The sequence below is a fragment of the Athene noctua genome, chromosome 18 (genome assembly GCF_965140245.1).
Source record: "Athene noctua chromosome 18, bAthNoc1.hap1.1, whole genome shotgun sequence".
Taxonomy (NCBI): domain Eukaryota; kingdom Metazoa; phylum Chordata; class Aves; order Strigiformes; family Strigidae; genus Athene; species Athene noctua.
This window is the reverse complement of record NC_134054.1, coordinates 10,516,390-10,533,543: the sequence shown is the minus strand read 5'-3', so window position 1 is coordinate 10,533,543 and position 17,154 is coordinate 10,516,390. Positions and strand designations below refer to the sequence as shown.

General features: G+C 40.7%; 1 protein-coding gene across 2 annotated transcripts in view; it reads left to right on the top strand.

Annotated features, from left to right (window-relative positions):
- Nucleotides 1-1,432: 1,432 nt before the first annotated feature.
- The window catches only part of ERN1 (endoplasmic reticulum to nucleus signaling 1), a 38,979-nt gene continuing 23,257 nt past the window's right edge, over nucleotides 1,433-17,154 (top strand). For both annotated transcript variants that reach the window (XM_074921912.1, XM_074921911.1), the window contains exons 1-2: nucleotides 1,433-1,579; nucleotides 12,678-12,789. In XM_074921912.1, coding sequence (XP_074778013.1) covers nucleotides 1,499-1,579; nucleotides 12,678-12,789 — 193 coding nt within the window. In that variant the 5' untranslated portion in view covers nucleotides 1,433-1,498. The remainder of the gene's footprint in view (nucleotides 1,580-12,677; nucleotides 12,790-17,154) is intronic.

Sequence of the window (17,154 nt, the reverse complement as noted above, 5' to 3'; positions counted from 1 at the left end):
AGGTGCGAGGGGAGCGGGAGGGCCCGCGGTACCGCTCCTCTCGCCTTGGTTTTGACGTTTCTCCTACCTCCCGTGAGGCCGTTGGGAGGCACTCCCGTTAAATAACTACGGTTCGATGTGGCGCTCGCAGTGTTTGCGCAGCTGAAAAACTTCCTTAACGTAGCGCGGCATGAAATTCAGCTCGAGAGGTAATGGTACCAATTTTCAGAGTTGAGGGCCGGGCCGGCAGCTACGAGTTTTTTTTTTTTTCCCGGGGAAGGTGGAGGCCGGCGAGCAGGGAAATGCTGCCATCCTGCGGTACCGGCCGAGCCCGAAGCCGGGAGCTGAGCGAAGGCAGCGCGGCGAGAGCGCTAACACCGCGGGCCTCGGATCTCGCACAACACGCGTGTGCTTTCCACAGAGGCACAGCTGCCCGCGTTGACCGCCGCTGTGCATGGTTATGAGGACTTTCCGTCGTGTGGTAGAGGTCTAGATGTGTGCCTTGTCCGTGCTGTTACCATGGCACGCGTAATGCAGCGTGTTAGCTGGCCTGCTTGTTCTCAAATGCTGCAAATCCCAGTCCTCCATAAAGAAACCCATCTGTCAGTACCGGGGAACTGAAATCTGTGTGGTTTGTACCTCCAGGATGTTTTTATGTATTCATACTTGCAGGTTAGATCATTAATTATGCCTCCTGCCCGTATAACCAAAGGCACACATTAAGAGGGAGCTGCCAGAGCTGATCTGTTCCGTGCAGGCTGCACATTTAGCACTCGGTGTGCTCTGCGGCTCCATTAGTGGTATCAGTATTAAAAAGCAAACAATATGTAGCAAGGACAAAGTGGCTTTGTTATATAAATAGGCACCTGAAAGCTAAGCCTTTACCAAACAGTGTTTCTAAAGCTGCTTCGATTTGGTTCAGTAATTTTTGTGTTTATTTTTATCAGTTCCGAGGAGTTTGGACCTGGTTTTTGGTTCAGAGAGGCACGTTACTTGTTTTTGCATTTATTTAAGGCATTTGCAAGGCACACCAGGGTCAACAGTGACTTTGTCAAAACAGGAGCCGTGCCAAATAAATTTGACCCGATCTGCTTTGAAAGCGAAAAATCGATAGCTGGGGGAGGGCGGCAATTCGTCGAGCCCGAATTTACCCACAAGGTGTTTTAAACCCCCCAAACAACCAGCGGCAGCCAGCCAGCTGTCATCGCCCCCCCCCCGCCGCTCCCCCCCGGGCCGGCGGCAGTTTGGTCGGGGCTTGGCACAGAGCGGGCGGCTCCGGCAGCGGAACGAAGCCGCGAGGCCCCGCTGGCCGCAGCTCCCCGGGGAGCCCGAAGGCACCGCCGGGAGGCTGGGGGGGGTCGCACGGGCAGTACCTGCGCCGGGCCGGGCCGGGCCACCGACGTCACCGCGGGCGGCCCCGCCGCGCCCCGCCCCGCCGCGCGGGTGGCGCCGGACACGCGGCGGGCGCAGGCTGCGCGGCGCGGGGGGAGCGGGCTGCGCGCCCCCGCGGGTGGCAGCCATGGAGCCGCGCCGCCCCCCGCCGTTCCTGCTTCTCCTCCGCCTGGGCGCGCTGCTGGTGCTGCTCTCGCCGAGGCCCGGGGTAAGCGAGGCGCGGCCCGGGCCGAGCCTGCCCGCTGGGCCTGGGGCGCCGGCGGCCGCGGTGCAGCCGCCGCGGTGCGCCCGGCCGCGGGTCGCTCGGGGCGCGGGGACGGCCGAGCCGGGCAGGGCCGGCGGAGGCCGCCCCCCGCGCAGGCCGGGCCCCCCGCGCGCGGGGAGGGGAGTCGCGGGCTGTAGGAACGGCCCGGTGGGCTCCTGCCGGCGCTCTGCCGTCGGTGCGCATCGGCGGTTTGCGAAGCCAGCGCGCTGCCCGTTTTCCTGCCGTTAGCGCGGGGTGCGCCGGGGTGGGGGGCTGCGGGGTGCCAGCCCGGTCCGGGCCAACCCTCTGCCTGTTCCACGGAACGCGTACCCCAACATGTAGCGTGAGCGCTAACCCTCGAAATAGAAAATAGAGTTAACTTCCCAGAAAGTGGTTGATAAAAGTAGGACAAAGAAACTTTTGGAAGCTGAAAGTGTGTAGGTGTTTAGAGGAGTTTCTGAGACATGCTGGATCTTTGCTCTGTCCCCTCATTACATCATAAGTGAGGAGGATTCTTTGCTTTCCGATAAAACCCCGGTGTATGTGTGTTGGTATCCAAACAGCCATGGCTCGCTGCCTGCCCTGCTGACCGTCTTACGGCATTTCGATCCTTCTGTTTCAGAGCGGAGACAGCAATGTGCACTAAGTGTCCATCGAGTAGGTTGGTATCCAAAAGAGACTACAGTTCTGAATTCAAAGGTGAAAGTCGAAGTGCACAAGTCGCTGCCTCTACACAACCTCTTAAGAGGCTGGTTATAAGGTACGGCGTGGGGTAATAAAAGCACAGGGAATAGTGAAACTGGTGAGAGCAGATGGAATGCGGAGCAGGTTATTTGTACGGAGGTAATAATTTTAAACAGCGTACTTTAAAATGGGTGCCGTCTACTGTGTGTACACTGAGATGAAAAACTTAAGTATTCAAACATTCTGAAAGGTGCTTTCCTTTGTAAATTCTCAGGATCAGGAGACAATGAAAAGGCCAGCTGGCGTTTGCTGTTTCCATTATACTGAGTGTGACAGAGGAAAGTTTTAGGTTATGTTGTTTGATGGATTGTTCATTGTTACCTGAAAATGCTGGTGTAATAGATGAGGTTATAGTTCAGGTTAAGCAAAGCTGAAGGCTTTTTTACCTGGGATATAATAGCTCCATTGCCCTTCTTTAAAAGTAAACACATTTAGTAGTGAAGTTGTATAACGTACCTAGTGTTGTTCCTTCGTTACGAAACTGGAAAAAATTAAACACAGGCGGTCAGCAAAAATTGCTTTAAAATCTTTATGGTGTTAATGTCTTTGCCTTGGTCTGGACTGTAAGGTTGGACTGAGATATCTTCAGGGTCTTGACAGGTTTGCAGTTCAGATTTTGCAAGGAAAACACTGATTTGCAAACTTACAAAATTTTAAAATAGTACTCAATAAGGATACTAAGAAGTATTTTTAAATACCAAAAATACTATTTGAAACAACAGATTATTACTAAATTTTGTATAATTTTACTTGCATAGTCACAAAAACCCGGGCTTGGGCCCCAGTAGAATTCAGCCCCCTTTTTTTTCCCCTGGATTGTCTCTCATCTTGGTCTCTCTGCCCTGACAGCTTACCTCAGATCACTACCTGATCGCAGGTTTTCCATTTCTCAGCTCCCTCTCTAGTCTTTTGCTCTGCCAGCTGTAATCCCCACCATGACTTCCAAGTTAAAATCTATTACATACTTCAGTCCCTTTTCAGAACTAGTTTTCATATCTGTGAACTCTACCCCAGTCATCTCACCTGTGATTAACCCATTTAACTGGGAAGGCTTATGTAGAACTATTAATGTCACTTGAGGAATAAATTTCCATGAAAAAGACTGGCATACAATTCTTGATATTGAGGTGACATGAAGAACATGAGATTGCGTTTTCATTGACTGATTCGCATGAGAATCATTCACATGAGATTGCGTTTTCATTGATCATTCACACAACATGTGATTGTGTTTTCAATAGATTTCTTTTAAGAGTACTGGTGATTTGCTGCTCTGTGTTTTCTTTTTCTGACAAATGTACTGTTACTTTGTACCCCAACTTTAATATTATTTTCCTACAGTTTATGTTGTATGTTCATACAAGGGCTTCTTTTCCTGTCTTTTCTTTATAAGATGAAATGCTGTCTTGTGTTATTTAGGTGACACAGTGTATGGCTCTTGGAATTGTCCTAGCCATGTATGGGAACACATTATAAAAGGGTGACATCTCAGATACAGCAATGAAAAATGCAGTAGAGCTGTCAGTAAATAAGCAGTCACCATAAATACTACACAGTAATGACTTACAGGTCTCTTGAGGTTGAAAAAAAACCTTAGTTTTGTGAGCCAGGGATGTTCTAAACTTTGCCCGTTTCTCTTTTAACATGGAGTCAAGTGCAACTCAAAATTAACCACCCGGCTGGGATTTGGAACACGGATCGTTCCCTCCCGCAGCCCACGGGACTGTTCTTGGTGCTGTTAGGCTGTGTGTGCAGGCGGCACATGTGGGCTGCACCTGACATGGGAAAACCCCAGCCCTAGCCAGATGTCTTCTCTCCTAATGTGTTCTTTATCTCAGCATGAGGTGTTTGGCCAGTTCACTGCTAGCCATGAAAACCTCTGTGAGAGACAGCAGAAGGTTTTAAAGGGGACATCTTCAGTCACTATGTTAACTAATATTTCTGTGTTTTATTTGAGTTGCAGACCTCCTTGGTCACTCAAAAAAAGTAGTAGTTTAGGGTTTGGGGGGTGGATGCAAACTTGTCTTGCACACGTAAAATTGTCATGGACATCTTTGTCCTGGAGTGTAAATTCAAACTCTGTCCTACTCATTTTCATTGCTGGTGTTCTTGTGAATATTGAATAAATTCTGGTTTTACAGAGAGAATCAAGTCTGAAAACTTAGCTGGAAGTTTATGGTGTGGAGCACCACGCAAAGCTCAGTCAAGTCAGAGGATAGTTGGAGTGGGCCTCCCGTAGGTTTCAGGTTTTTTAATTGCAGTATGAATGGGAATATGAATGAAAAGTCAGTGGAACAGGGTTACAGTGTTGGTGAGAAATAGCTAACAAAGATGTAGGAATTTAGTTTAAGATTAAAAGATCTGTAATTTGATTTAATTTTCTAAAGAAGATACATTTTTTGTCAGCTCGCTTTCATATGTTAACTTAGTTATTAGTTATACTGAAAAATTCCCCCCAATAGTTTACTGAATTTCACAGAGAGTTTCTTCATGGCATGGTTTTATTATGCATAGTGAGTTTTAGCCTCTAGCCTGGCAATGTAATTAGAGGATAGCTATCAAAACCAGGGTAATGAATCATAGGCTATCTGTGATGAATATGCCAGATGCTTGCAGCGTGTGCTAATGTCTAAAAATATTTTGCTTTGCGTCCTTATTGGTTTACTGATTGTGGTTAAGTAGCATAAATTATGGTATAGGCCTTTTCTTATTGTGAGGAAAGTGTCTGCTGCTGTTAATGCTGAAGTTGTTTTTTAATACTTTTTTAGTAAAATGCAAATATACATCCTGCATATTAAGCTAGTTGCGGAGTGAGGAATATAGATTTTTTTTTTTCCTTGAGTGATTATTTATCTTGTCAACTTTTTTGTTTGGTAAGCCAGGCATTACCAAATAAATTATGAGGATGTAAATTATAGTTAGCAAACCATCCATCCTTTATCATCCATTCAAATTAACTTTTAGTGCATATATATTCCTACTTAAAGCTCAGAAAAGATTATTACCTAGTTGCATGTGGCACTTAATTATTTCTATGAAATCAGTAACACTTCTTAGAGTCAGCAACACACCATCACACATCCAGTGTCACTATGAAGTGTTTTCCATTTCTTTATTCATACTTGAAGAACCTCTTGTACTATCACCCCCACAGCAAAACATATTTCTAGGTTACAGAACGATAACCTCAAGGAACTGAGTGGCCTGGTTTGCTTTCTGTCTGCTGTTTCCTCTGACTTCAGTGGGATTTGTGCATACTTGGTGACCTGCATTTCAAAAGTACTGTTTTTAAGCAGATAAATTAATGGAAAAAATTATTCCTGTGGGGATCTGTTTTCTTCTAACACAATAAAAACAGGGTATTGCTCTGCTAACCCTTAAAAAAAATTTGAAGTGTTGCAGTGGATGAAGATACCATCTTTGACACTGAACTGTGTCACAGACGTATACAAACACACCAGAACTTGTTCTACAGCTTTCACTGACCTTGGTTTGACTCCATGGGTCCTTCAGAGTTGTTTTGGGTTGTTTTCTTACTTCGATTTCTAAAACATTTTATCTAAAGATGTGGTAGATCTGGACTGAGGAGAAAACTGTTAATGTGAGAGTTAACTAGTATTTATAGTGCATTTCTATTTATAAAATGCAATTTCTATTGGTAGTATATTTCTATTCTAGCTTAAAAATGCTATTTTCTATTTAGTCCCAAATTTTAGGCTGTTATTGATTATTAGCAGTCAGCACTTCAGAGCATTTGTCAAAGCTGAACTCGTGAGAGCTTGAAAATTTGTATTTTGAATTAAATGATTAAAAAATTAATTCTAGAGAAGTCCCCAAGTAATTTCAAAATACTCTAAATCCTTCAATTTGTGTGGAAGGATGTGGAAGATTATTATGAGTACAGACTGTCAAGGCAGTAGAAGCTCTCACTGAATTCCAAAGAAGGTAGTTGTTAAAACAGACATTATTGCGGTTTCAGATAAAATAGAAGACGACCCAAACCAGGTTTTCCTTCTGTCTCATTTTCTCTGTTCACTAAATTATTTTTGCTTAGCTCTTTTAAGTCCTAGCATTTTTTTTTTTTTGTATTCAGTTGTATCGCCTCTGAAAGAAAATTGCAGTATGAAATAAAAATCTGTTTCAAGAATTTGCATTGCATCACAACAGTTGAGACCCCACCCCAGCAGGGAGGACAATGTCAGTGTATACCAGTATTTATAAAGGGTTTATCTCAAGAGATTATTTTGTGGTGGAGAATCCTCTTACATACTTCATGCAAAAATGAAAACAAGTTTGGCTTGTACATACAGGTATTTATAATTTTCATAGCTTTTCATAGCAGTGCTAATTCCAGGCTCTAATTAATCCATCGATCAATTAATTCTAAAGCTTTGTGTTCAAAATAAAGTCTATTGAATATTTGCAACTTTGATACTGCAGTCTCTAACCACTGTTAAAAGTCACTAATAAAATCAAGAGAAAGTGTTTTTTATTTCTGAGACTGGGTGGAGCACAGGTCATTATTTAATCTGCTCATTTTTATGCCTGTTGTTCTGTGCAATTTGGAAGAACGAAACCTTGTTTCCATACTATTATACTAACTTCCTAGCCTTTTCTCCAAGTGACTACTGTAGGTGTTCAAAACAAATTAGTGATACTGCATTGCAGCGTCTATGGACTCATCTGTTTGGTTTTTTTAAATTTAGGTCACAGATTTCAGCAGTGTCAGTGTGTTACTCAGCTGGTTAATCACAACTGCATGATACTGTATGCTTTGAAAAGTATGAATGAATGGAAGATTTTTAGTAGATGGTATTTTAGGTGTTTTATCTACGTGCAAATACAAGTTTAGAAGTAAAAGAAGAGCTAATGAAATTTGCCCTATATTCAGTCTTTCACCCAAAGAAGATGGCATCTTTGACACACAGGGTTGCAATGACCACATCAATGAGACTTTGATGGCTAAATATAAGAACACCCTTCAAAAGCAACGAAACTTAAACATGGGCTTATAGGAGAGGTGAAGGAAAGTATTAGAAAGGAGTGGTATTAAGACAAAGCCAGTCAGAGTGAGAACATAAGCTTAGCAGGAGCCGTGATGCTGCCTAACACGATTTTGAGGGAAGAAGATGCATGTATGTGGCAGGATCCTTTTGTCAGTGAAATCGGTGTTGCCTCTGTGCTGATTTCACTCCCAGGGAAATCCTTGGGCAGTGAAGCAGAACCGGGGCCCAGAGCTCTCTGAAGAGAAGGTGATTCCTCTGGCTCGACAGACTGAATGACCTCTTCCAGAGTACCATTCCCTCCATGCCCGTGATGCTTGCGAATGCCGTAAGCACTTGCTGTCCCAGGAAGAGTTCACATCTCCCTGTTAACCAGAAGAATGGTAGCTGGGAGTGGCACTTTCCCCCCAGACCAAGGACACTACACAGAAAAGCTTAAAAAAAAGCTGTGGTAATTTCATGATCTTAGTCATATCTGAGAAGTTTCTAGGTCATTCTGCTTGTGGGCAACATTCAGGTGGTGTTCTGGTTTTCAGCAGAAACTTGTGTGAATAGCTTCTTCAGCTTTGGTTTTCTTTCTCTATGGTTCAGCCTGTAAGTGATCTGGAGGGTAGATGTGCGGAGAAGTCATATTCCTGTGACTGCAGAATGTGCAGAGGAACTTGTTGCACGTTAGTACTTTCTGTTTGGTCCCAAGTACTTAGCAGCCTTCTAAAATGTCAGTGATCTGGAAGACAGTGTTGGTTACTGATGTTTTGATGAGAGTTTCAGAGCTCACGTTTAATGCCATGATTTCTATAGCCTCGATGTCACAACAAATAGATATTCAAATGTTAAATAGGCAAATGTTACATCTACAGATCGACAACAAGTAATGTTCCATGTACTATACGTTACTGATATTTGATACCCACCCATAGGCATGGTGGTTGTTTTAGAAGCACATTTTTGTGAAGATGATACATGTTTTATTCACTTTACAGTAAGAAGACAGGAAGAAAACATGCTTTGTGGAGAATATACTGATTCTGTAAGATAAGAAGATAAAAAATAAGAAAAACTGGTGCACACTGTAAAAAAAATAGCCTAGAAAAACAATCTTAGTCTGTATAAATGGAAGATGTCCTGGATTTGCTATATGTTGTATTTTATTTGAAACTAAACTTCAACATTCCTCGTTGCATTCTGGGTGTCAAAATTCCCACCTGCAATTTAGGGGAACTTCAATAATTTTCATTTCCTGCCTTTAACACCTGTATGTTCTTGCTCAACTTTGTGTGTTTCCCTCTAGATGCAATTTCAGGGTATTTGTTAACTAAAATGATCAGTTTGGATAGTGGATGGTTTTGGTGTAATTTTTTTGATAGAAGAGCAGAGTCATTCCAGTCTTTTAAATTAGATGTTTTTGTTAATGGAGCTGGTTTAGGGTAGATAGGTCTTCATGAAGAAACAGGTATTTCTTGTGTTCCCTGAGGTGTAAAGCGTACAGGATTTATACCATATATCATGTTGTATTGTCATGCTGCCTAACAATGTTTTCTGCCTTATCTATGCATCAGCTGGAAGAAGAATTAAATTCTTTGGAACAGGGAAATTTTGTGAATACAGCTGCAGTGAAAATACACGTTTGTTTGCTATGAGAAAGCTCCAATGTGTTCTATCAAAGGTCTGAGTAAAAAACAGTATAAGAAGTTGTTCAAATTTTGCAGTTCTCATTGTGATTTCGTCTTTGAACTCACACAGATATGTAGTATGCACTTTAAACAGCTACCTGCTCTCTGATGTAGGGCAACATCTGGCAGTTGAGAATGACAGTTAATTAAATGCAGTTAACCTGATGGGCACGGTTTGTTTGTGCAATTAGTTGAAGTTCAGAGCTGGAATATTCATTGGTTCATGTTTTTTGTTTTGTTTCTGTTTTGTAAGCCCTGCAGACAGCTTTATGCAACTGAAGCTTTCAAGTTATTTCATTTATTACAAAGCTTATCAGGTAATACTTAAATAAATTAAATAACTGTTACATCAGGTCTAAAACAAAAACCTGGAATTTTTTTTTGGGGGGGGGGGGTGCTTTAAGTATATATTAGCTTAGAAACAAACTGGCTTTTCAACATTTTTGTGTATAGAAGGAAGAAATTCCTTACCTATCATGAATCACTGTTAACTAGAATTGTTTGGGTTGCTTTTTTTTTAAAAAAAAAAAAAAAGTGTTGAGATCTTCAAGTGAAAATTAATGTGTGAGTGCAAAATGTTACTGCACAAAGGTTAATTTGGAATAAATTTTGACCACTGTCCATTGCTTCTTGTTTTTATCACAACGCTGATCCCTGTAAATTTTTAAATGTTTGCCTTTTCTTAGTAGCTTGAAACCAGAATGGTCAGTAATGACTGCAAGTGCATCTCTGGGCTAGTATGTGGCTGTACGTGTTTCTGAGGGTGACTCCTGGTGGGTACATCTCAAGATCAAACCCCTATACAAAATGAGTTCTAGAAGTCACCTGAAATAACTCTATGGGGAAAATGTTCTAAGATACGGAGGATTTCCTAACAGTTGTTCCTACTGCTGGTACCCTACTGAACTGAGATGTACACACAGTGAAATCAGTCCAATCTGCAAGTCTCCACAGCACTTTGGCCTCCAAAGGGAAAGAAACCTTTTCAAGTGGAGCTTTTTTCAGCCTCCTGGTATTCCTCAAACCAATATCTTTTGGGGGCCTCATCACAACCCACTCACAAAATACTCATATTAAAACCACATTTGCACCACTGTCGTTTGTTGTCTCACACCGATGATAAGAGTGAGGGAATTTTTCAGTCTGATGCAAGACATCTTAGAAGTGAGGAGTGCTGCCATTGCTCAGTTAGTGCCCCACTTGCTCATTAGTGTCCCAGGTTAGGAAGATTAGTTACTGTAATTCTTAGATTATTACAACCTTGTACAGGAAGCAGTCTTTGTTTACAAAGAAGCCATACCTTTTGCATAAAAGCAGCTATAAAGATAGCTAGAACGCAGCCAAAAGCCTCCCTTCTTCTATTTTTGTTCAAGGATAGCTTTGTGCAGGCAGCTAGGCAATGACAGATTTAAAATAGTAAATCTTCCTGGGGAGACAGATTCAGTGTCACAGTTAGATGGCTTCCAGCCCCAAATAATGGAGTGTGGATTGTGTCTTCCCCTTCTGGACACAGAATCAGTGGATCTGGCTTGTTAAATGGTTATTTTAAGGAAGATGGGAAGACTGGACTTAGACGATTGTAAATCAACTACTCCGTCCTAAGTTGTTTTGGGAGTTCGTATAGAAAAAGACCCAAAGGGCAAAATTTTCACGAATTACTTTGATACAGTGGCCACAATAGTTTGATTTAATGAAAGTCATAGTACAAAAGAATGACTTTTGTAACTCTACAATCTCTAACTCTACAATACAGCCTCTCTTTGCTCTTACGTACAAATCAGGTCATTAGGCTGGAAAGTGACTTAAGTTCAGTTCTGATTAGGAACATCTCAAGCTACATATTTTATAGGCCATTTTATATTTTTCAGAGCTGTATTCAGGGTCCATGTTTGAAGAAACGTTGCAAAGTTTGATTCCAGATGCAGCTGTAAATATTTTATTGTAGATGTCTGTGCAGCCTACATAGTTTAACTACATCAGATAATGAAAATTGTATTTATGTGCTAAGATACATCTTTTATTTTTTCTGACCTTCCAGCATTTATTTCTGATCTATGGTTTGTGTATTGTTGATTTGTGCTTTTCATTTTTTTCTGCACTGTGTGTTTTACAATTGTGTCCTCCAGCTGTTTTCGTTATGACTGGAAAGAAGGATGTATAATATTTGTAAGCGTGACCTGAAAGATGGCTAGTTATTACTTTATAATATTATCCTCTTAGCTTTATTCTTTACCTGAAAGTCTAATTGGTTTAGCCGAGTTGCATTAAAAATGTATAGTTTTCCAAAGAAAGCTACTCCTATATCCATGCATTTTAATTTGGCAATTGCATATTTTGCTTTGCAATAATTCTAACATGACTAATAATTGTTTTTTACAATTTAAGTCATTGAAGACATGATTAATTATATAAAATGCATACACTTTCATTTCATGTACTGTGGTTATATTTAACTGTGAAACTTCTTAAACGTGGCAGGTGGCACACAGATGAGCAGTGCAGATAGTTACAGATGACAAGTTACTTGAGCAATAACTTGAGACTTGGTAAAGGGATATAGGTCAGTCTTAGGGTGTGTGGGATCATGTTTAGGCAGAAAGAGTAGACATTAAATTAACATGTTTTTTCTGCTTTGTGCAGTGAAACACCTTGGTCTTAGCCTCATAACTATAGAGCTTAGCCTGCAATAACTATAGAGCTCTGAGTTTTTGATGTTTGTGTGATGCCCTTTAAATAAAATTACATGTTCTGCAAAAGCCAGGCTCAAAAGCTACTTGGCTCTAGGAATGACAGCAGGCACCCAAGAGCTCTGTGCCCATATGTGTAAATACAGAGTGACATGTCTCCAGTGGCAGAATGATTAGTCTGTCAAAGGGAGGTTTGAATCCTGCAGCTAACTGCTTTGGAGATGTCTGTGGATGTGTTAATACGTATGGACTTTCTTAAACAGTGTTACATACTGTCTACTGCAGAAATACAGGATCCGGAGACATGAGGTATAAAAACACAATTAAGGGGCTTAACAATATGGATCTCCTCCAGCCTTTAAGCTGCATCTATCCTAAATATTCTGCCCTTTCTCAGAGACAGCCTACATGCCTGCAGCTCCATCCTGTCTCTCAGCCGCAGTCAGCCTCACAGAATATTGATCACCTTTCAGTTTTATTTGTCCATGTTCTACCCAACCGGTGTCTTTTCATCTCTAGGGGACTAAACCTTGGCAAAAGTATGTTCTATTTACTTGGTAGTAGCATGATTTTGACATTAACACTTAGGTTCTCTGAGCTGCTTTGAAGTTCCTTACTCTAACTGATTTAGTACATAGTCTTAGTATCAGTTCTTTCCTAGATCAGCCCTATCTCTGGTTTCTCCTAACTCTAGTACAAGAATATTTTAATATGAAATGGAAAACTGAGGTTATGTTAAAGCATCCCCTAGTTTGTCTTCAGGGGAACTTAGCACAGTAATCACTTCCATAATGTTGACAGGAAAAAAAAAAAAAAAATTATAATCAGTTAATTCAAAGGGACAAGAAAGTTGTCCGGTGTGTGTGATTTGAAAAGAAGTGATGTTCTAGACAATGACAGTTACAAGTAAACCCTGTAGTAAATTACATTCAGCGTATGGGTTTTTCTTTTCCAGAACACCAGCTCAGTAACTGTGCCAGAAACACTGTTGTTTGTTTCAACCCTTGATGGAAGTTTGCATGCTGTCAGCAAGAGGACAGGAGCAATCAAGTGGACTTTAAAAGAAGGTGAGCAGGAGGTGTCCTGATGCCCTCTACTCAGTAACAGAAATAAGTCAAATCAATTGATAATTCAGACTGTTGTAGGGCCTGGTAAATACTTGCTTTTCTTTCTTAATTTTGCTCTTGCTCCAAAATTAAGCTACAGTGTTTCTTGGAGTCGTGTTCATCTTCGTATGTTCACTTGCAGATTTTTTCCAGGTTAATGTTTTGGTTTTTGTGTTGTTTTGGTTTTTTTTTCCAGAATGTTAAAGCTGTGATATAATTGATAGGTATCATGTTTTATGGGAATGAGTGCAATATAAACAAGCATAGAACAGAACAGATGTCAAATGAGAGTGTCAGCTGGTGGAACTGGTGGCAAAGGGCTTGCATGATTCTATCTCTGGAATACCCTACATTCACTGGTGCAATGGATATCATGCAAACCTCAGGCCTTTTTTTTCTATAATAGATGTTTAGGAACAGCACAGCTTTTTAAATAAAAGAACCGCACTTGTGAAAAGAAATTTAACATTGCTCAGTGACTGGAATTGATTTTATAATTTTAATTACTAAGCAGAGATAGCTCTTTCTGTCTTCATTAAATTCATTATTTAATACAAATTAGGTTTAGTGGGACTGATTATCTATGGTAGAAGTGATAGTAGCACTTTCTCTTCACTTCTGGAAATAAATTAGAAAGCCGGTCAAATGGAAAGGAGTCACAATGATTGCATCATTCCGTCCTCTATTTTTAAACCTGATGTCAGTTTAGTAGGTGTGCTGAAATGGTAGGAAATGGATTGTGCATATTGGATGTCTGCGGTACAAACCAGTTGTTCTGATTTGTGAACCCGTTCGTATTTGAATGCAAATCTACTAGACAAAAAGTTAATTCAGTGAATGAGAAGAGAATGCTTTTGTATCTCCTCTTGAAGTAAAAAGGGGTGAGCAAGTATTTTCTTGACCGATCTTGATAATTGCAGTGATTACATTTTCTCTCCCGTCTCCTCTTTAAATTTAGACCTCTCCTTTGCCTGAACACCTTGAATAAAAACAAGTTATCAGCCTTCCCCTTTATTGTTCCTGTAGGCCACTGCGGTGTTAAGAGAAGCTTACTGATACGAACATACACTACATAGTCCTGTCCTAGAAGGGTATCATAACTGACATTTGTTTGCAGCCAGCCTTAGTAAGTGGCAAGAGGTTTTTTGAGGAAGAAGTGAACAGACTTTGGTAATGGAAAGGATCTTGGTCAGAGTGTATTGCTCAAGGAACTTCCCTTGTTCAAAAAAACATTGTTGCAAAACTTTTGTTGGTGCAGTAGAACTGCCAGACTGGATAGTCTAGTTGTATAGGACTACTTTTTTTTTTTTTTTTCTCTATGTTGCTAACTGTATTATTCTGCATCTTACATACATGAGGTATGTTCACTTGCTTTTGCAAAGCACTTACTGCCCATTAGTTATTGTTGTGTCATGGAACAACACACAAGGGTCAATAGAAAAAAAAATGAGTGGTAGTTATCGCTGTTACAAGATGCTTCATGAGTTAACTTAGTTAAGTGTACGTGGACCAAGGACCTGTACATATAAATTGTTGAATTAATTTGTAATTGGAGGGGTTTTATTTATTTTTGCAAAACTGTATTTGTTGGTGGTCACCATGTGGGTGGGAAACGCAACAAAGATGCGACAGTGTTGGAAAGTAATAGCCTGAGGAAGTCCTTAACCATCTTGCTGTGCTAAATCCCCAGAGAGATTTAATAGTGCAGAATTCAGCGTTAATACCAGTGTATAAACACATTTGTTGGGTGCACTCTCTCTGACAACAATATGCTTCTGTTGTTACAGTGAATTACCCAGTGGGAAGCTGCATGCATTGCAAGCAGTGTTCTTGCAGGTGCCATTTTACCCTGATTCTCAGACAGTGAAGCATGTGTTGTAGTTCATGTGCTTTGAGAAGTTGTGGAGGTCACCCGAAGTGCTGTAGCAGTATTCATCAGGAAGAGAACATTTTATTACTGCACTTAAGCAGCAAGGTATTTAACAAAGGGCAATTCATATAAATTTTATTTTCACTGGGGAAAAAAAAACAAGGCAGTGTTCATTATCAGGCAGTACTTAAACAAACATGAAAATCTTGCCATGTGTGGTTTGTTTTAATTTAGCATGGAAGCTTATCTTAGGTATGCAGAGTAAATGAGCCAGTGGTTATCACCACAATAATATGTTTGGGTTTCCTGCCTTCATGGCAAGAAAGGTAGCCTGAATACTTGTACTCTCCATAAAGCAGGCAAAAAAAAATGGGTCAGTTAGTAATAGGACTCTCCAGTAGTTCAGAAGTAAAGCTGTATTGCCTGCAGTTATTTACAGCAAGGTCGTGGAGTTATTTGTTGAGGGTGCCTAATACCTTAATTTCCTGCCGGCTTCAACAGGTCCTGCTGACAGCTCTCAGGGTTTTTCAGTGGCCAGGTAACTGATGCTGCTTGTTCCCTGGGTCTTGGAAAGCTGGAATATGGTTGGAATGTTTATAGAATGAACACGTACTCCTCTTCCCCCAAATTCCTGAAAGGCACCTTTGCTGTGGTCCCACAAAACCACATTGTATTGAAAGGCACTAATTGTTGAAAGGGTGTGGCATGCATTTAAGATCAGAGACTAAATAAAGCTCTTAATGCTCTCTCTGATCAATAAAAGGAGCTGTCAGTTCTAAGTGACAGTGGGATAGGCTCCCATGGTTTTTGTACTTGCCCCTAGCAAGATACTTAGTAAGCATCCTCACTAAGATCACTTAGAATGAAAACTTTTTCCCAAAATTGCTGGAAATGAAACTTCTTCTGTCATTTCCCACAGAAGGGGTGCAGCACCTTAGGTTTGCTTTTACATGCAGGTAAAAAAAATAGACAGTCATAGAGATGGTGACAAAAGAACTCGTTGTCAAGGCATAATCTGGAGAATGCTTTTCTCCTTAATGTCAGACTTTATATTCTGATTTCAGTGTGAGCTTTAAGAATGTAATTTAAAGACTGTCCTGTTCCCTCACATCTTTGTGAAAAACCATCCTGTACATCATTGTTAGCTGAAGAGCATGGGTTAATGAACAGAATATTGAGCTTTGAGATGCGAAGAATGTAGTGTTTCAAACTGTATTCTTGGACAAAATATTTTCCTGTTCTTCAGACAGTCACTTCTGTGTGTCCTTCTGTACTGTTCAGCGATCTCTTTCTTTTCATTCACCAGCTCCTTAAAAGCTTTTCTCCTAAGAACTAATTCAAAGCAGTTTGCTGGAAGAACATACATACAGATTTGGGTCTAGATTTAGAGCTAGCAGAAATTTTGTTACGATCTTCAGTTCTGTGTAGCAATCACAAAAACTGATGGCCCACAATCGTTTTTAAAGGTTTTGATTTCTAATGCATTACTTGTAACCTATGGATTTCAGTGAGCCAGTCACGATAAGACAGATAGAAAGACTGTAGTTATTAATGGTATGCAACAGGTAGATTCTAAAGGGCGAATCTGAGATCTGTCAGTCCTGCTCTAATAACAGTGGTTATTCCCAGGCAAGAAGAAATACCTTTATGCATAGCTGTAAATTAATAAGGATTGTCAAAACAAAACAGTGCTCTTTTCAGCAAATTCCAGAGGATAGTTTGTTGGTATCTCTAACCTCATTTGCTGTAATTGCAACGGCAGGGGAGGATGACACGATTTTAAATTGGCCCGTTAGCCCAAATCTTACGGTGAGGCCTCAGGTCAGGAAACCGTTTTTTCCAGCTCATTCCAGTGGGGCAGCGACTTACTCATTTGCTGTTTCAGAATCTCCCACTTCTTCTTTTCAGTCATTGGTAAGGGCACATTACAGTGATGAAAATGTGCAATTCTATCTTGTGCATTAAAAAAGATGTGGTTTTTGGTCAAAGGGCCAATTTTATCTTATCATGTATTTGTGAAATATGGAAAAAGACCCAATACATTATATTTAGCATTATGGTTACAGTTTTTAAAATTGTATATATGGCTTTTTTCCATATATGTATGCAAAATACGGGTTAGAATTATTTCAGAATAATCTGAAACATGTGATATAGTTCTGCCCACTCACAAACAAATGATACAGGCACAAATATTTTCTGGCCATCATGCAACCAAAACTGTATTGGGACAGCTACCTGCTGTGAGGTCAAAATGTTAACTTCAGGGAAGCAGTTAACTGAGTCCAATAATTCACTAATTTCCTGGCCAGTCATTATGTTAACATGTTTCTAATAACTGCTGTACTTGTGGATAAACTCTTAGAGTTCTAAAATAAATCTTTATAACCTAGAATCAATGTCCTTTAAATTCTCTTTTTCTTGACACAGTTATTTTACAAATCTCTTTATTACCT